This window comes from Larus michahellis, chromosome 2, assembly GCF_964199755.1.
Source record: "Larus michahellis chromosome 2, bLarMic1.1, whole genome shotgun sequence".
NCBI lineage: Eukaryota > Metazoa > Chordata > Aves > Charadriiformes > Laridae > Larus > Larus michahellis.
This window is the reverse complement of record NC_133897.1, coordinates 19234561-19255698: the sequence shown is the minus strand read 5'-3', so window position 1 is coordinate 19255698 and position 21138 is coordinate 19234561. Positions and strand designations below refer to the sequence as shown.

General features: G+C 41.5%; 1 protein-coding gene across 1 annotated transcript in view; it reads left to right on the top strand.

Moving 5' to 3' along the window:
* The window catches only part of GAD2 (glutamate decarboxylase 2), a 41685-nt gene extending 20895 nt beyond the window's left edge, over positions 1-20790 (top strand). Inside the window, exons 8-16 of the mRNA XM_074574430.1 lie at positions 1578-1657; positions 5132-5186; positions 6624-6740; positions 7830-7894; positions 11795-11873; positions 13546-13695; positions 15472-15579; positions 17317-17406; positions 18106-20790. Of these exons, the coding sequence (XP_074430531.1) occupies positions 1578-1657; positions 5132-5186; positions 6624-6740; positions 7830-7894; positions 11795-11873; positions 13546-13695; positions 15472-15579; positions 17317-17406; positions 18106-18279 (918 nt within the window). The 3' untranslated portion in view covers positions 18280-20790. The remainder of the gene's footprint in view (positions 1-1577; positions 1658-5131; positions 5187-6623; positions 6741-7829; positions 7895-11794; positions 11874-13545; positions 13696-15471; positions 15580-17316; positions 17407-18105) is intronic.
* The last annotated feature ends 348 nt before the right edge of the window (positions 20791-21138 follow it).

The window sequence follows — 21138 nt, the reverse complement described above, 5'->3', positions numbered from 1 at the left end:
TCAATACACCTTGTTGTTATGCTGCAGCCGTGCCCCATGGGAGAAAGCTATACCAACCCACTGTGTTAAAAAAAAAAATCAATGCAGTATGAAAAAGGCCATTTACCTGAAGTGTTTTCAAATTGTCCATGTGTCACCAATGAATCATGGCTCAAATGCAATCCGAACTTCTTCAAAATGTCTGAATCTTGAAAAAGTCAATGGGCGTCATGAAAACTTGAAGCATTTCAGCCAAAATGGTGAGTTAGACGCATATGAAAAAAGGATTTTGGAGTGGAAACTCTCATGCAACCTTAACCATAGCAGTTGGGACTCAATGAAAACTACCCCCTGAGCAATTTTTAAAACACAAGGTTTGTTTTTTTACTTGTTAAGTTGAACGTACATGTTGTAGTCGTGCTCTTCTTCCTCTCTCTTTGATGAAGTTGGTTTACAATTGATTTGCATTTCTCAAAGTGTTTGTACGTACAGAGCCGTTCAGTATGCAGTGAGATCCCACTGACTTCACAGCCTTTAAGTGAAGCAGATGTGCGTAACTGTCATGTCCATCTCTTTCCCTACAGCTCTCTGCTGCTCACATTACCGTTGAAACACTCCTCTGACAAAGCAATAGTGATCACTTCTCTGCTTTGTGGTCTTCTGCAGACTATATGTCTTCTTTTCTTCTTTAACATCATAGACACCTAAAAAGCCCTGTGAAATTTGAATCTCCTTGATGTTTTTTATAGTGTTACATCCTAAGCTAATGGTACTGTAGTATACATAGACTTTCCATTTCTTTAAAGTTTAATAATCTGTAGTTAAAATTACTCTGGACAATATTGTTACAGCTGGGTTTGAGTTAATACAAAATCAGATTCGTGGTGGTATAATTTGATAGAAAACTATTTCATTATCATAATCACTAGGATTTGTATTTGAATTATAAACCAACACTGGCTCAGGAGTTAAGTCCTATGAGCTAGAGAAAATTAGGCTGACTTGCACTCCAGTATATAACGTCCACATTTTATTCTGTACATACAGATTAACTAATAGTCTTACTAATAGCCCAGTTCTGATTTTAAACTGCAGTATTATTTATTAATGGGAGTTATTACTAGCTTTCACTGGCATGAGATCACAATTAGGCTTCCTATCTTAATTTCTCTCAGTATATTATTTGGCCAGAAGTTACACAGCAAAAGCACATCACTCTGGATGCCACAAACTAAATGAATTCTCTAGGGGAGAATTTTTTGTTTCAGTAAATTAAGCTCATAGCTGAATCCGTACAAGCAATAGAAGCCGCAGGTATGCATCAAGGTGAAAATTTGGGTCCATCATCAGCCACAGTTGTGTATTTAATATTCCAGGAGTAGATCCAGATTAGAGTGATTGCTGTTTCTCTAACTGACTGTAGTGACCTGATAGGAAGCCTCAAATCACAGTCATCAGTTTCCAAAAAGTCTATGAATAGAATTACTGCCTGTGTGGGACTACTTGCTGAAGGGCTTGCAAGAGTGTGGTGTTTTATATTAAATTGGATAAGAAATAATCATAAAAATCATAAATAATAATAAATGTATCGTTTTCAGAGTCACTTTTCTGTGAAGAAAGGAGCTGCGGCCTTGGGTATTGGTACAGATAGTGTGATTCTGATTAGATGTGATGAAAGGTAAGTAAAGATGCCAAATGCAGCTCTTTTTATTGGTACATAAAGAGGATCGTCAGGTGCTCAGCTCAGAGAGCGCATATAGGATGCAGTCAACAGTTGGTGTAATTCATCGTAGTGCTGTCATCTCCAGCAACCTTACACTAATTTATCCCACTTGAGGAACTGACTCTGTCAGTAGCTTCTTTACGAGTCAGTTTTTGGAGCTCATAAAAGGTCTTGAAGTTCACTTCAAGTAATTCTGTTACTTCGTGCCCCCATCATCCTTCTCGTGTTGACTACGTTCCCACAGTGCCTTTGATGGGGACACTCTTGCAATGGGACGTGCCGAGAAGGGTCTTGGCAGCATTGTAGGCAGCACAGGCCAAGGAGGGAGATGGCCCGTGGAAAGGGGCAGCACAGCAGGCACCTAACCCACAGGTCCCATAGGCACTCCAAAACCAGTGGTAGATAACTTCTTGGTTTGATTCTCTACGAAAACCAATTTTGAGAAAAACAAAGATATATTAACAAAATCAAAATGTTCTGATGAAGATTTTCAATTTTACAGGAAAAAAAAGCTTTCTATGGGACAAAAATTAATAGAACAGTCTTTATTCATTCTATGGAGAATCTTTTCAACAGAAAATGCTCTTACTATGAGTCACAAATATCAGATTGTTATAAGGTATTGAATTATTTATGGTTGTAGCATAAAGGGAAGGTTTTACTGCTATCAAAATACTCTGCTCCTACATTATAAGAAGAGCACCAACTAAGCAATTTACAGTGCTAATCACAGTGCCTGCATATTGACTTATGGACTTATTATCTCTTTATTAACAAAAGACTGAGCACTCCGTGAAGAGGAATTAATGACAACATCAACACAACCAACACACATCAAAATAAACCTCCAATTGTTTCTATTCACTAAAGACAGATGTGGATCAATGAAGTCGTGTCTTCTTTTTCTTCTTGGGCAAATTCAGCGTGATGATTTTCTGTGAAGACCACAATGCTTACCCTACCCACCCTGGAGTAAACAGCAGGATTACTGCATGTCTCACCAAATCCCAGCAGACACCACCAGGACAAAGTGGGCTGTTGGCGCGGGAGGTGGGCTGGTGTGGTGGAGAGGAACCGCTGTGAAGATGGAGACCTATGGGAGTGTGAGGCGGCACCATGCGATCTTTTTGATGTTTCCAGCATGGCCAAACACACTTGTTGGTGGCTCCTCTCTTCCCCATCCTGACCCACACCCCCAAGTTTGCCTGGGTTTGCTGTATCATGGGACCATGAATGTGTGGTGAATTTCAAGCCAGGAAAACATGTAGAAAATCACATTCTTGGTCATGCCTGAGACTGGACAACCATATATTTCCATTGCCTCATTTACTACCACACAGACATATTGGTAGTAGTAGTGTATTACCTGCAGGTTTGGGGTCGTAACACTTCAGTCTGGTGTGGCAGCAGCGAAGACTGTGTACAAATGTGGGTAATACGAGAAGACTTTGACACTAACCCTCATTCCATCCTCAGTGTCCTTTTGCTGCGGAGTCTCTTCTGCCTCCCCCTGTAGCCCTCCTGCCTCTGATGCTGCCTAGCATATCTTGTGTAACCCCCGGCCACATTATCTGCGGGAGATTTGTCTAAGAAGCAGCTTGTTGTTTTGCAATGCATTTTAAGTGTCCTAAGTCATCTGAGATGATAACACATGAAAAAGCTGTGCAAATAAGCAATGCTGTTGGCTAGTTTGCTTGTTGTGGAGTGCTCCAGCATGAGTTTGGACTATACTGAAAGCCAACCTGCTGCTTGCTCCCTAGTAAACCTTGGCATTGCTTGGACATTGCGCTCTCCTGGCCATGAATTCCTGCACATACTCAACATGACCAGGGGCTGGATAATCACTTGTCTTGGTAAAAAACCATTGGCAGTGAAGGGGTCTGCCCAGCTTTGTGTGCATTTCTATGCACAAGCTCAACAAATTAGAAATCATTAAAACACAATATATAAACTATGTTTGGAGAAAGACCTCATTGCCTCCTTTGGCATGTGTTTTTTTTTTTTCTTTATTCCTCTAATGATCCCAGAAACAGTTTTTGAAGAAAAAACAACTCACTGAGTTGAAGAAAAGACTCAACTCACTATGAGTTGAATACTCCTTAGACCCTGAACTTCTGCAAGAAAGATCAGGGCTAGTTTTTAGACTTGGTAGAGCTTTTTCTTTTCAGTTAGTCTTTTACTGTTTTGAATAAGTAAAATGCCAGGCAGATTTTGCAAAAAACTCAAGAGTACAAACCTATTTCTGCTGAAAAAATGACTGCCTTGTTATGAGCTATGTAAGAATGAAAACTTGAAAAACCTAGCAGTATCTTATTATAAGAAATTAATAATACATTGTTTTATTTAAATTCATCTAAATGTCATGAAAATGGGGTTTTTTATGCAAAATCAAAACTAAAACTAATGGTTTTATTTGTTTCCCTGAAACTAGTATTTTGAGCTTTAGTAAAGGTTGTTCTTTTTTCATAGCAATGGGAAATCAGTGCTTAGTGAAAGAAAAAATACGTACAGCTGTATTGAGAACTGAAAAAGTCTTTAAAAAATAATATTAATCTAAGCAGACAACATTCAAAGCCAGTGAAGATTTTATTCCTGTAACATAGGGAACTGTCGTATTTGTATTGCTCTTATGCGTACTGTCTCTTCTTAGATAGTCTTGCTTGTGGCTAGAGCAAAGAAAACTTTAACCTCAATATTCAGTATCAGCATTGTTTTAAATTGTGCCTCATTAATTTGCAGGATTTCATAAATTAGCCTTCAAGCCTTATACCACTGAGTCTGAAACTCAGGTAGAACGTTCATACCATAAGGTGTTGCAAATAAAATATACAGACAATACAAAGGGCCTGACAGTGCATTTAATGAGTCCAGGCTGGTAACTTCTTCTCATATCCTGCCTCAAGCAAATGCGAACATGTAATGCACCAAACCGTGAAACAGTTGCCCTGAAATGAGTTCATCCCTCAGATGTAAACACAGAGACAACAGCTTACACCAGAGCTGCTCCGGGCCATGCAGCTCAGCTGGCATTTTCTTTGCCTGCTGAAAGGGGACCATGGGGTTTCACACCCATTGAGCTTCTTGAGACCCTGGGCTGAGTCTCCCCATGGGAGTCTGGTGCATATTCCTAGGGCTGTAACATCTAACAGGACCAGGAGGCTCCATGGAGCAGCGTCAGACTTTAACGGGGGTGGCCACGAGATAACTTCTCTCAGTTACCATCACCATATTGATGCAAACTGGTTGACAAAATAATTAGGGTAATAACTCAGACTAATGGTCAGAGTCTTTCTGTGTTCCTCAATGCTGCATAAGCCTTGGGCAAAAAACGTAACTTTGTCCCTTACTTGGGTTTCCTATTAAGAGAAGAAGTAACAGCAAGAGCTGATTTCAAGATCAAATTTCTAATATAACTCTCTCTTGCTCCAGAGGGAAAATGATCCCATCAGACCTTGAAAGAAGAATTCTTGAAGCCAAACAAAAAGTAAGTTTACTAGCTTTTCTGCTTCCAAAACAGACAAAAAAAAAAACAAACCAAGAACAATGATACAGCTAGTTGGTTTGCTTTCCTTGGTAAAACAACACAGGCTTGCCCATTAACTTTTGATTTATTTCTCAGAAATGTAGCCCAGCAATTAGTGAGGCAAGAGTTGCTGCGAAAATAGGTTTAGAGCTACTTTATAAACTCCATGAGCTATTTGGCTTTTTTAAATATGTTGTTCTGCTTAACATCCTCCTTTTTTATGTTATCAAACTGTGATGCAGTTTCTCAGCTGAATATTGACAAAAACAGAGTAATCATTTGGGGAATTTGTACATATTTTAATGCATTGAAAATATTCCTCATAGAATAAAGAAGATAAACGAAAATTCACGCATCTCTAAAAATGCACTGCTTTTGTAATTCTAGCAGAAGCTAGAATTAAAACATCAGATTTAAAGTATGCAACGAACTCAGCCCTTCAGCAACATTTATGTAAATATTCATTAGACGTACAGCATTCAAAGCTCACTAATGAACACAAATCTTCATTAAAAACTCACTTTTTCTAAGAAAAGCAATACAATAGATAAAAAATAAGGCGAAATGGCAACAGAGTGCCACTCAAACCTACTGACCATTGCAGAAGGAAGTTTAGACCTTTATGATAGTCTAAACCCCAGTTGTGCAAAAAAGGTAGCCGCTCTTTACCTTTGTTGCTCTGAGAACTGCTTGTGAAATCAACAGAACTACAAATGAATTTAAAATGAAACACTGGTATAAATTATGGCAGAGCCAAGACCCCATAATGCAAAAGCCGTGTGGTGGCCAACGAGTGCTCCTCTGTGAGGCACGGCATTTAGCAAAGGAAATCCGAGAGATGGTCCCCAGCCCCCGTGGAGATGGCTGTCTCCCGGCTCTGCAGGAGGGATGGGGCTGGAGGTGATCCCCACGACTCCCTTCTGCGCTGCCCCCAGGAGACACCCCCCAGGAAAGATGCTCCCACTGACAGGACTGGGCCACCACACGCTCAGACACTCGCTGGGATAATTGTACTACAGCCCAGGGGACAGTCCACCGGAGATACTTCTTGCAGGGCGGTGCTTTGGTGAGGGTTGTTTTACGCGACATCATGAAGAGCAGATCTTTTTGTTTCAGGCAGGTGGTGTGGAGCAGAATTGTTCTTTTGAGCCCTCACCTGTCTCATGCATCCTAATAAATGGAGGATGCTGGTTTGGAAGTTTGCTGCCACCTTAAGGTAGAAATTGTAATACCACTAGCATCTGAACTACGAGAAAACCGGTGTAATGTAGCAGGGATGTCCTCTAGGAGACACTTGTGGGCTCACTGTGGAGGCAGCACAAGAGGAGTTGGGGCTGCTGCAGGCTGAGGAGGCTGCAGCACTCTGACCTCCCCAAATGCCTCTCTGCTTTCTTGCAGGGATTTGTTCCTTTTCTGGTGAGTGCCACGGCTGGGACAACAGTGTACGGGGCGTTTGATCCTCTCATAGCTATTGCAGACATCTGCAAGAAATACAAAATCTGGATGCACGTGGATGTAAGTATCATCTTATGCCATGGGCTGGCTTACAAGGTGTGTCAGCATTAAAACCCATTGTATTTGCTTCCTGTAATTAAGTCTAACATCCAAGCACTGCCTTCCCACTCCTCTGAAAGGCTCAGATCAGGGGGACATTTTAGGAGCTGTGACTGCACAGTACTTTTAGCAACTGGGACACTTCAGATGACCTAGTTTGAGTGCTTTTTGGCCTTCAGCTTTATCTCTAAATGCCGTTAGTACAAGAAAGACATAAGAACCGTACTGAGCACTGGCTCAGCTTCTACAGCAGCTGCAAAACAAATACATAAGGAAAAGGCTACGTTTGTCTGGAATAAAGTACTGCAAATTGCTAAGCAGGTTAATGCAAATGCTAGAGAAATTTATCAGATTGGCTACTTAGCTTTATCTGGGCTCTTGCCAATAAATCTGTCTGAAGGATCATCTTTCAGCCCTAGCATAGCTTTTGTGTCGTTTTTGCAAATCCTTTCTCCCAAAAGCCTTAGTAATTGAATTTCCGTAGGTCTGGGTATCTTGCTTTTGGATTACTGTGTCAGCCAAAATCAGTCCAATTCAAAGGAAGAATTTGTATTTACCTTAAACTACGACTCAGTCAGATGAAATGCCTGCTTGTCCCAGATCTCTGTAAGCGAAAGCAAATGAGTAGGGGGCAAGCCGTAGTGGTCTGGAATATGATGAAAACTCACCAGAGCGGCTGAGATCCCAGTCTGGTTTGTTACCATCACTTAGTCACTAGAAGAGAAAAGGCAGCTTTCCCAGGAGCAGCTCTGCAAGTCGTTAATTGCAGCACAGGCAGCCCAATGTGTCAATGTCAGAGGAGGTGGCGAGGGAGGGGTTAGCAGACGGCAAGGGTGGGCACTCAGATCACGGGCCATAAACTGCTGCTTCCAGGCTACTGGAAGAAAATTGTTAGCACAGCTAATGCCTCAGGCCCCATCTGCCTGGTCATTTTGGAACGTGCCACATCAGCAGGAAAAAAGAAGGGGCCCCAAACTGATGTGAACGCACAGATGTCATCACGGAGGAATGCAGAGTTCTCTTACTAAGATAATGTGTCTTGCCTTCTAGGGAGCATGGGGTGGTGGGCTCCTGATGTCAAGAAAACACAAATGGAAGTTAAATGGCGTTGAAAGGTATGATTTATTAATGCTAATTAAACACGTTTATTAAATGCACTTTAACACACTTGTGATTACCATAAATAAATTACAAATAAAATTATAAATAAAAATAAAAAATCCGTATTATCCCCAAGATACAGTATGAGGAAATTATGTGAACTGTCCTTCCAGTTGAAATAGCATTGCTAAGTGCCTTTGTTCAATGCCGCAGTAGCGTGGCGTTTTGTTTTGTGGTACAAAGCAGACATTTCTTGTCTGCATTTTCATTCCTTCCAGCATACATTCACCGCTCCAGAGTGGTTTCTGCAGCATGCTCTGATACAGTGTCCAACATGGATTAGCAATTACATTTCTCTAAGAAATTAATCTCAGAGGTCTTGCGTGCAGTCTAAGTCTAAGTAAGGATGCGCCTGCAGTTTGGACTGGTGTCCTGGTGGTCACCGACCACTGCTCCGTCACATCCCCCTCCAGGCTGCGTTAGTGACTTTTCAGTGGATCTGTGCCTGGGTGTACACAGTTGTAGTCATGAGCTCGTGAGCATTGCACATACACAGAGATGAACATAAGTGATGCCAGTCCAGTCCAGAGTCTGGAAAGACTGAATTTAAACTTACAAACAGCTGCTTATTCAGAAACTTTCAGTTAAGCTGTGGAACTCCTTGCCGTGGGATGTTAAGATTTACCTGTGCTCAAGGGAAGACAGATAAAACCCATTCGGGATTCTGTGAGCCCCAAATGACTGGGGGCTCAGAGAATATTTGGAGGAAGGTCGTATGTGCTTGCCCTGTTTTGTATTCTTCCCAGGCACCTGTTTAGGCCACTTGCTAGAGGCAGTATACTGGGCTCGATGGAGTCACTCTCACATTTGTCTATATTTCTGAAGCTCATGCTGTTCGAGAGTAAGTTATTATTCCCGTCCACCTTTTTTATCTCTAAATCAAATTGCTGTTCCTTGCCAATTAAAATTGCAAACAACTTCCTCATTCTGTTCCTGAAGATTAGGAGGATACCTTGATGATTCAGTTCCTTTCTCATACGTCTCACGTGCAAAATTTGGAAAGTAGCCAATAGTTCTATGAATTCGATTTAGTTAAGACTGCCGTCAGCACTCCAAACTTACATGTTGTGCATTAAAAGGACATAACATCCAAATATCTAGGAAGTTAGAAAAATCTACACAGTTGGCTGTGAGGACGGCTTATGAAAAATAGAATTTGCCTCCCAAATTGCTGTCCAAATTCAGCTGGAATGAGAAGTTCAGGTTGAATCGATATCGGAGAATTTTCCAAATAATGTGCTTTAGATCCAAAACTCCACTGGATTTTATCTAGTGCTTTGATAAGCACCATCTCCATATGTTTGGCAACGAAGTAATGAAATTTTTCATTTCCAGTGCTGTTCCACTGATAGATGGACACAGCAGCTCATTACAGTTTGTCCATATCTCAAACATGGCACCTTTAGAGCAGACTTACTAGACCCAACTTTTACAGATGTTCCTGTTTTATGGTAGATATTCGAGTACAACGCAGTCATCACAGGTCTGGGTAGAAGAGAACTGGAGCTGGTACTCATGGTTGATAGGGGAGAAGGATAGAAGGAGAGAGCATTAAATGGAGCACTCTGTGCTCTGAGTACTTCCATCCTTCTGGTAACAGGCAGTCCAGCAAAATCAGTTCTGTCAGAGGCAGGAGGAGTTGCGGGACCATCCTTACTGTGCCTTCCAGTCCCCACATGGCAGATTTCAAGCTGCTCCAAGGCACCCTGAAGGGAGCATGTCCCCTGTTGTCTGGAGCAGATAGGTCTGGTCACTGTCAGGAGTTTCGGTCTGGTGTCCCTCTCCCAGAGGCTTGGGCAGGGGGTGTCAGCTATGTGAGGAAAGCGTGTTCGCAGCTGAATGAGGGCTCCCATAAAGGGTCTGGGCATCCTTCCTGGAGCTGCTGCTGGTCAGTGAATGCACTTCAGTGTGTTTATAATGATGGCTGAGGACCAGGTTCTGCCAGTCTTGAATCTCTCCTGTCATACATTTGAAATCTCTAAAGGAAAACTTCTCCTCCTTTTTTTTTTTACCTGTCTGTGATTCACAGCCAAAAAATCACATAGGTGCTTGGTGCTCAGTTATTTGGGCAAATGTGAGGTGCTTTCAGAAAACATCTGTGGATCCACGTAGCTTTTTTCCTTCACTGTTTGTCTCAGTCAGCAATTTCTTCAAGCACATACTGATGTCTGAAGCCCAGAACAACTGATAACAAATGAAAAATGGTGGATTTTTTTTTTACATAATTAACTTCATTCTGTGTGCAATTGGGATGTAGCTGAGGAAATAAAATGACCTTAGGGTAAATTAAACGTTTTAGGTAGATAATTAACATCTGGCTGTTGTCAGTAAATAATCCTTTTGCTTGAGAAGACCCATACCACTGCTATTACCTAGAAATCTCTTAAAGAATTTCTGCCTGATTCTGCATAAGCATAGATAAAAATTAAAAAGTATCGTATCAAAGGAGATTCATAGACCTGAATGCATGTTCAGAATCATTAGCTTTGGCGTTGTAATCAGATGACTGACTTTGAGCTGATTAAAAGCTGCCAAATACTCAAAAAGCCAAGCCAAGTGGCCAGATGTTGCCTGTGTAAGACTGTACCCTACAGATTTTGCATCAGGCACTTGTGCAGTCCCATTTAAATAGCAAAGAAGGAAAGCACAGAAGTGCTGCACGGTGTCCATGTGAAGTTTGGAGTTGCTTACTTTGAAAGAGTGGAAGCAATTTGGCAGGAAATGATAAGGACATGCATAAACCTGTAGCGCTGTCTCCAAATCCTACAAAGGAAAGTACTGCCAGATTCCAGCATTCTCATCCCTGTTCAAATAAATGTTACCTGCAAGTGTGTCCTGGGTGCTTTTTACATGCCCCAGTTGACTGATTTATACCGTCAAACCTCAAATCACTGCATGTGGAATCCTGTGAATCCTCGACAGCCTGCCAAATAGGATGCAAATGTATACATCTATCAGCTAATCATCATATGTAATAATAGTAATTAACAAATAGCCAGTCAAGCATAACACAAAATTAAAATAATAAAGAACTGGACAGTCTTCCATTCAGCCCTTGCCACAGTCCCAAATGTCTCATCTCTAAGCTGCATTGTGACAGCGCCCTGTTCCTTCACAAGATCTGGGCTGACAGCTATTTTCACAGTGAATGTGTCCTGAAGGGAGGCAGGATCAGACTCTTTTGTGGAAGGGGGGATCAGTTCTTTGTTTATTCCTGTGGTAATTTTGGACCCAGTCCTCCAGTTGTGTGAATTGTCATAGCCAAGCTGCAATTCAGGAGCTGTGAAAATTTGCCGTCAGCAGAGCGAGGAGAAAAATTACTTTGAGCCAGGTTTTCCAAGTTACTCAGAGACTTAGAGGTACCCAGAAGAATTTAAAGGAATTTTCAAACCTGCTTATGTGAGGTGCTTACCAAAATCGTACTGAAACTGGAATCAATGGGAGGGAAAATGCTAGTTTGCCAGCTTCCTGTCTGCAGCTTCAATCAGCTGTGTGCCTTCAGAAAGTTCATCACTCAGGTGGGTGCTTTTAGGAAGTTTGCCCTACGTTTATGAAGTGTGGATGACTCCCCAGAAAGTTTAATACTGATTAAATTCAGTGGATAGAGCAATTATCCTGAGGTAAGTTGCCAGAATTGTCATCCAAAACCCAACTAGAGCGGATTAGGTCCCTTATGAAGGCATTGCTTTCAAAATATCACCCAAAATAATCACCCATGATTATTTTCAGCTTTGCTTGCTCAGAAAAAGGTGTGCATTGCTACATGTTCATTATCATTATTATTATTACTAAATGTCTCCTCGGTTTCACCATCACAGTACAATGTCTGAGTTTTGTGTGGTTTGCTGTCCCAGGGCCAATTCGGTGACCTGGAACCCTCACAAGATGATGGGCGTCCCACTGCAGTGTTCAGCCCTGCTGGTAAGAGAAGAGGTATGTCCCAGCATCCTCACTGCTCTGATCCTTTCTGACATTTTGCTTCTGCAAATCCTGGGTGTTTTCTTCGTAACTGTGTCATAGCTAGTATTTGCTAATGCGATAAGGATTAGAAAAGAAACTGAGAAATAGACCTCTAGTCGTGTGCTCAGGCTGTGACTGCAAAAGGAGTTTAAGTAGCTGTCTAGCAGAAATGAGAGAGCCAATTAATGGCACTGTCTCGACAGTCTTTTGTGTCTCTAGTTAAGTTGTGGGTGCGTAACTGCGTAACCCCACTAGTTTACTGTAGGCAGCTCTAGTCCTCTGAGGATGAATGATATGGTATACGTGCAGCATCACATTTGGTCCAGAATCTAAGCTTCGTTACACTTTCTAGACTTACATGATATTTCAGCCCAGCTCTGATCCATATATCCACTTTGGGGCACATGGATATAAAAAGGGAAGGTTAAGTTCACTCGGAATAAAAAGTAGACATTTCGTTTAGCACTAGAATTTGAATTGCCCTTCAAGTCTGCAGTTTTCATATAACCATCAGTTACTGGGACAGCTGCAGTACAACCACCACTTACTAGACCAGCTATCAAAAAGCTGGTTGCTGTTTTGCTAACAGCTGTACAACAGATTGTATGCAAAGTGATTGCACTTAGGAAGAAAGAAGCTGGCTTTTATTTGCCCTCTGGGTCAGTTCCCTGAGACAAATCCTGCCTGGTTGAAGTCAGTACCATCCTTGACCCCTAGTGAGAACAGATGGCTCAGATTAAGAGAAAGCCAAATTTTTTTCCCTCTCATTTTACTATCTCAGTTTTGAGTTACACATAAAGATTAGACTTTGTGATAAACAGCCAAGTTTTGTTTCTTCTTGGACTGGAAATTGCAGTTTTAGGCAACAGCCCTAAGGTATACCTTAAACTTGGTTGAGGACTTAACTAGAGCCAGAACACGACTCTCTGCACTTCACTTAAAAAGCTAAAAAGGAAACTTCATGCTTTCATGAGCCAGGTTTCTTCACCTTGTTGGCTTCTGGCCCTCCCACAAAGCTGCCTCTCAAAATGGTATCTTGCAACCCAGAAATAGCTCTAGCTGGCTGTTTAAAGGCCATATGCTCTTCTGTCTGTTCAAAGCTTTCTATACCACTTAAGCATCCGATCTGCAGCTGAGGGATTTGCAGAAACTGTGCCTACAAAGAAAGAAAACAATGAAAATCAGGACTTTAGACACCAAAGCAATTAGAAAAGTGGTGTGATACTATTTAGAATAGTCACGAAATTGCCTTGGTCTGACTCAACCAGAAAAAAAAGCCTTCCAAGGAAAGGAGGAAAAGGAACCAGAACAAGGAATAAAAAGCAAGATCCAAAAATGAACGTAGGCGTAATGATGCTAGGAACTACAACATCCAGGTTTTTTTAAAAAAAATGCCTTGGCTCTGGGAGTAGATTACACATTGCTGGGTCAGGTACCAAGGTGTCCTGGGCACTGAACAGGATAGGAAAAACTTATTCCACTGAGCAACTGAGTCTGGTTTTGTCTCTTTTTTTTGATCTTCCTTTTCCACTTGGACACATATTCCACTGGATTTGGGCATTTGTAACTTCTCGCCCAAAGCAATCCTCAAAACAGTAGTCACATCTGTGCCAACATCACTTGTTTGTGTCTTTGTTTCTATAAGGGATTGATGCAGAGCTGCAATCAAATGCATGCTTCCTACCTCTTTCAACAAGACAAGCACTACGACCTGTCTTACGACACGGGAGACAAGGCTTTGCAATGTGGACGGCACGTTGATGTCTTCAAGCTATGGCTGATGTGGAGGGCAAAGGTAGGACTGCCTGCAATATGTTTGCTTGTATTAAAATAATGCACACCAGATACAGGGGTTTTTTTCTGTAATCATCATCTTAGAGAATATCTGACCTGAATTTCCCATATATAACATGAAAGAAAGAACATTATTATTTTCTGGGTTTTTATACTTTTAATAATTTAGCTTCAAAGCAGCACACATGATTTTGAAACTTAAACTCCGTGGCTTTGCATAGCATTTTCTTTGTGTGACTGTAGGAGTCTAACAGTGTAAATCATATACCTGAGAATGTTGTTACGAAGATTTCTGGAAATAAAAAGATGTTTTAATGACATTCAGAAATTAAATGTGGCAAATCAAGACCAGAATACCTCATTTCATTGCATGCAGTAGATACAAAGTCATCTTTTGAAGGAGCAGAGGAAAACTCATCAAAATCTGTTCTCTGGGAAATCTGAAAACACCAACTCTAACGATTAATTCATCTGTATTTGTAGAATGTTGCTAAACAAGTTCTTCCATATATTTATCCAGTCTATTTTGTCAAGTTGCCTCAGGTTTCTTCAGAGGAGATGACATCGCTGTTTTCATTTCCAGAAAGCCTTAAAAGATCCTCATGTGCTTCATTAAAACTCTGAAAACAATTCCAAGACAGTCATCAAATGTAGCTGGAGATGTGGGAGGCTGTAAAGGAGGATGGAAGTTTCTGTGGTCGCAATAGCTGCTGTGCTAACTGGCGTCTCCAGAGTGGCAGGCAGTTTGAGCCACATGTCTTTCTCTAACTCCAAGCCTTTCTCCTGGGGCTGCGCTGGCCCTACCCTGTTTTGAAATCTCTGTACACAGAGGGATAATGACATAGGCTTTTAAGTCAGTTCTGCACTGCCAGAACAGATTTAGCAGGGACACACGTCCATTCCTCAGAGACATTTCTTCTTCTAAACCCCATTTTTTCAATATGCCTTGTACTGCTTTTTCTCTTCCCACACTCCACTTGTAATATTAACATTACAAAGTAGGATGTGTGTTTCTTAAACAGTTTATCTATTCCAGCTGTTTATTCCCCTTCCTCCCTCATAAAGCTGGATCTTTTGTTTGTGGCATCACAGCTGGTGACTGCAGGAACAATTATGATGTCACAGAGAGAGGATTATGACTTCTGCCAGAGAAGAAAAAGCAGGTTTTGCTGCAACTCTTAAAAACACAGCTTCTGGGTTTATATGATGTCAATTAGAAAAGAAGAGAGAAAAACACTACAGAGGCAGGGCACTATCTAAACAAAAATGCGCATTTTCACAGGCTTCAGGCCCGGCTCTAAAAGCGTATCTGCCCATTCTGTGTTTAACCGAAAAATAAAAATTATTCTTGGAAAAGCCCCCAGCACATCACCTCTGGAAGATTAAAATCCCTTGTTCTGAAAATAGCAGGAGATTCCCCATGCCTGGAACCTGCTAGCGACCCTCCTCTGTGCCTGCCCAGGCTGTTCGAAATCGTGCTCTGGAAAAGCTACTGACGAGGGCACCCTGCATCGGAGTTAACGATATTTTGCTGAGAACCAAACTAGCACCTGGGGCTTGTTTTGCAGAGGTGGCTATAGGGGAGTCAGTGGCAAGAGCTAGAGGCAAATGAGCAGAGCGTCCTCCATCTCGTAGAACCAGATCCTTGATCTGTCACACAGAGACTTCTGAGAGGTGACTTGTGCTGGTGCTTTGGCAAGTGCTGCGTGGTCCTTTTGCTGTTTCGGTTCACAAAACAGACACTCACAAAACTTTTTTTCTCCCTCTGTCTCTAAAGGGAACCACAGGATTTGAAGCACAGATTGATAAGTGCTTGGAACTTGCAGAATACCTGTACAATAAAATAAAGAACAGAGAAGGGTATGAAATGGTGTTTGATGGAAAGGTATGCGTTACAACTTTTTTTTCCTAGTTGGTAAACAGCACTTGTGTTAGTCACCTTTTGGGATGCTATCAACAGGTCAAACCAACAGCACATGACAGAAAGCGGTGCCCCTTGTAACAAAACCTGTTGTGCCAATATCTCTCTTCCTCATGGGATCCAAGGACAAGGGAGATGAGGCAGCTGTGCTTAAGATTTCGGTTTGCACAGTTTCACCCCACCGGAACTAAACACTGGCATCTTGGGCTAACCCAGCACACACACAATTAGAACCAGCTATTAAGTAATAAAAACAAATTGGGCTTTCTTAATAGGAGGGTCTGTTTTGAGTGGGCAGTTACAGTGCCCCGTGGAACTCTGAAAGGACTGTTGTGCAAAGTGGTTTTATCAGGTGGGCAGTCACAGGGGACCTGGGGTGACCAAGGGAGACCATCTGCCCTGCAGTCCCTGCTGCCCTGGGGTGCAGTACAGCAGGGCATGGGCTGGTGTTGCTCAGGAGCCCAGCTGGCTCATGTGACAGAGGCTACACCACCGTGCGGGGTGCAGATACCTCTTGATTCCATTGAGGGAGTCTGGTTGAGACAGGACCCCTGGGTGCCAGGTGCTCAGCTGGAGCACAGTGCCCAGGGCAAGGCAGTGCAGCCTGGGTTGTGTGGCTGTACATCTGAACTGTCCCGTGTTCAGCCATCTCTTCATGGCAACCCTCTCCGGCTGTGTTACCTGGGGGCAGGCCTGGTAGAGACCTCTGGTACAAAGTTAACTGGTGTTTTGCCTGTAATAGAGTAAAAAAAAAAAATCCTGTTCTAGCTTTTTCCTCCTACTTGTGGTGGTTTTTGCTCTCTGTACTTGCCTTGGAAGGTTTTGTCTCTCAGAACGTCGCTCCCTGGTAGCAATCACTTAGTGCGTGCCTAAGTGCTCTGCAGCACAAGGATAAACGTCACCATGTTCCTTCAAACTGAGATCACAGGCTCATACCCACATGCCACTCTGTGATTTATTTCCTGCATCTCACACATCATCACTGGATTTGGTCCACTGGGTCTGATGATGAGTAAAGGAACCGGCAGCAGTAGGAGTTGCTATAACTCACGCTTTGAGCATCCAGCAAAGAGGAACGTAGCAAGGCAGGCAACTGTTGGGAGGCTGCAAAAATATACGAAATGTCAACTGTTTCTTACTTTATGCCTTTCTACTTGGTGCTCCCATATGAGTTAAACTAGACAGATGCTGTCGTGGATGCATATTAATATGGCAGCTAGCTGAATCAAACTGAGAAGTAATAAATTTCATTAAAGTAAGAAAATCTTAGACTCTCTTACGTACCACCTGTGACTCTTGTTTACAGAACCAGATTTTGTATTATTCTGTCATGTAATAAAAGTAAATGACAGAGTTCCTCACCTCTAAATTATCTGCAGTAGACTCTTGCCTTAGCCACATACTCCCTTCAGCCTCTGGAGGGAACAGCACCTACAAAATCTAGGAGCCTCTCAGTAGGGGATAAATACACTTGCACAGCTGGATGATGTGTTTCTGCATCTGACACCCTGGGAATAAAGTGCCTAAAATTATCTTTTCCGCATTAATAATGATGATGACTCTCAGTGGACCAGAATAATGAAAACCATTGACTGCTGTCACAATATGATGTATGAGAGGGGGGGAAAGGCGTGAACTTAATTGCAACTGAGCTATTACGAGCATTTCTTTCAGTGCAAACCGTTATTATTCTGTGTTTAGCCTCAGCACACAAACGTCTGCTTCTGGTATATACCTCCCAGCTTGCGCAGTATGGAAGACAATGAGGAAAGAACGAGCCGCCTTATGAAGGTAAGCAGCGTCCTCCAGGACGTCACGTAGTGACCAGTGAAATCCTTGCAGGCAGGCAGTCCTTGAAATGGTCTCCCAGGGCACAGAGCAAGGTCACCTCAACATATTCTGTGAAATGACACCTCCCCGGTCGTTTTACTGCAGGTTAGGCTAGCACCACCTTACTCTGGTCTCCAAGTTTGGTGTTTGCCTGGTCGCTAGAGTACATAAATGAACTCTATATATAATTTACTGAAGTTACTGTAGACTGCAATTGCTAAACCCAGCAAGTGCAACAATAGCTTGATAATACCATGGCACTCTGGCATATGATAAGAAGATGGAAAACGATCATAACAATGTGCTTTGAGTGCTACAAAAAAACAGCTACTGTGTGGCTGTCAGCAATATTCAATATTGAGAAAGTTGGGTGTGGGAAATTCCCCAGTGATTTTAAGAGCAGGACACAGAAACAGGATAAACTCAATGTCTTTTCAATAAGCCACTTATTTCTTAACAGAGGTTAACTTTTTTATCAATAGTGGATGTGATTTCGTTTGAACTGCTTCTTGTAGCTCTTCATCTTTTCTAAAAAAGAAAACATACTGTGTGTTTTGTTGTAAAAATAAGGATGATGGTAATAATGAAAATAATTAAAATAATTATAATAATGATGATAATAATCATGATCATCACCCCCTGCTTTTTGTTGCGTTGCAGGTGGCACCAGTGATAAAAGCCAGGATGATGGAGTATGGAACGACCATGGTGAGCTATCAGCCCCTGGGAGACAAAGTGAACTTCTTCCGGATGGTCATCTCAAACCCTGCAGCAACTCACCAAGACATTGATTTCCTGATTGATGAAATAGAACGCCTGGGACAAGATTTATAATAATCGGGTGTGAAAGTCTGTTCCTAGACCTCTAAGGAGACAATTAAGTTGTCACAAACTGTGCGAATGTACTTGTAGTTTGTTCCAAAAGTAAATCTATTTCTATATTGTGGCGTTGGAGTAGAGTACAGTTTAAAATCAAGAAACATGGCTCCTATAAAGTCCTTTCCTAAGTTTTAGAATACCTCCTTAATAATTAGCTGCACAAAAAGCTGCATTGAAACAAATAAGGAAGAACAGAAGATACTTAAAATTTTATCCCCTGTTTTAACACAGCAACTACTTTAAATTAAAAGCAATCAGACTGAATGATGCCAAATTTGCCCAAAATGATGACAAAATCAAATTGGGGGATGTGGGAGGGGGCGGTGAGAAGCAGAGTATACAAGCTGTATGTTTAAAAGTGAAAGTATTTTGCCTTTTTCGTAGTATTAGAACAGAATTTCTAATTTACCTATAGCAACATTTCAAATGTATTTAAATACGTATAGTTTTACAAAAGGAAATATATATATATAAAAAAATCCTATTTTGTAAACTATATATTTTTACTTTATATGGGTTATAAAACTGCAAGGACAGAAGCTGAAAATTAACTAGGATTCTTCTTCTTTTGATGGAGGTGCCTCAAATATTTATTACCGCTTATTTTAAAATATAAGCCCACATACTACGTTTTTAAGAGGTACCAGTACCTCGTTTCTCCATGTCATATGGATTGTACACCTCCAGGGTTGATTACTGAAAAACCTCAAGAGTACTGCAGCTCTTAAAACCACTTAATAACATCAATTACAGTACAACAATAGGATGCTATTATTCCTAATTATGTTTCCCACTTGGCCTACCTAAGCAGACGCACAATCAATATACAGTGCTAACCAAGACTGAAATAAGGTTGTATTTGGATGGTTTCTGTGTTCTGTGGTAAAAAAGCCTATCCAAAAAAAGTCACATGTCTGAATAAATGCTTATCTCCTAACCCTTTCTTCTACGAGCAGTCCAAAACGACATTAAAAATTAAAATTGACTGAAATTCTTACTACAGAAATAGCATGAAAACTCACAGCTACATTAAGAGGGTACTTTTACAGATGTACAGGTCTGCAAGACAAGGCCTATATTAAGTGTGACTGTAATCTGAGCGACAGGGATGGGGTCTAAGTAACAAACTGCTTGGTGAAAGGTTTCTCCCAGTGCTGGACTCCATCCTTGTCTGCAACGGCTTTTGAAATTGCAGAAAAAATTGAGATAAGGCTACATCTGCCTAAAACAGCCCACGCGGAGCCTCACAGCCTTTTCAGAAACCATGGGCACAGCTCTTGCAGAATTCACGTGCTGCATCATTCCTTACCATTAGAGGTGAGTCTGGCATGGAAACTGAAATTTATCCTCTTTGTCCACAACCTCTGGAAGTGTTGGTAAGAGTTCTGTGGTTCGGGCCTGTCTACTTATAACCCTACTAAAGTTTTGGTTTTAACTTCGCCTAAATGGTCAACTTTTGTTTGTAAAGCAATATTGTTTTGCTGTCTCTAAAATACTTGAAGAGAAGAAAAAGAAGTGCAACGTGGTTTTAATTTCATCTAAACTAGATAAACGGAGTATTGATCCAACATAATATCATGAGGACGTGAAGTAAGAGGAAATAAATTGTGTCTGTAATTGTGTTGCCTTTATTATATTGATAGTACTGTTCTGTCACCTCAGATTGAGGCTGTGCACTTTAGATTTAAACTGTACAATGTTGCAAATCAACATGTGTTGCTGTATAAGCTTGTACAATATATTATTGGTATGTCATTATTTGTGCGGTAGTAGTATTGACTCTTGATATTGTAAGAACTGCGTTCATGCCGGTCCCTCTGCTATATCTTTGCTTGGTATTAACCTCTCCTCGTTGGCTTTTGGGCAGACCTCTGGCCTCACATCAGTGGACTTCCATTGCTACCTGCGATGCATAGTGTTGCAAGTCAAGCTATAGAGGAGCTACCAGTTCTATCAGGAAGGACTTCAATGTGACCTTTGCTGAACGTGTCAAAAATCGGCAGGCTAATCACTGAAATACTGAGCAGGGCAGCAAATCGTATTCTTTTTTCTCGCTGGGAAGAAGGCAAGCAAAGAGCTTGAGCAGTGAAAATAGTACAGGGACAGTGGTGGTGGTGGTCAGTAGCCTGGTTACACCTTGCATGTGCAATTCTGTTTAAAGTGCTAAGTGCAAACAACGTATTTATTAGCTGTATGTGCCAACCCAAGATCTACATTCAGTGTTCCAGGAGAACCAGCATTTTTTTTTCCACATTACTGTACTTATCGCAGCCAGGAAAGAGCGGCATAGCAATCTGTTCTTGTGTTTGACCAAAGTATCTTATCTGTGGTGTTGATCTAAATCCAAATAAAAGTGTAAAACGTGACTCTGGGTCTTTTCATTAGCAGCACTGATGGGCACTGTGAGCATGTATCACTTGTGCCATTTCAGAGCAAGGCCCCAATAAAGAGAATGTTTAATTCTAATTTTCGATGTCTCCTGCTGGATTTTTTCATGACACAATGCATTCTGTTAATTACTGTAGCATTAAAAAAAAATTCCATCACCAGGCCCTTTTTGAGGCGATACTCGGCACCAGCATACAAGTGTAAATCTGCCATCTGGTATTCCGTTACCTTATCGTTACAAGACGGATTTAGTTGCTTTATTCTCCTCAGACAGGCTCAACAACTTTATGTTTTGTTTTGTCTTTTTATTCCACCAGTACTTATCCCCAAATTAACCATAGACTCTAATCAGCCTCCAGCACGGCAGTGAAAGCTGTCAGGCACTCTCCAGGACGACACAGACTATGCCATGGCAACAATTTAAAA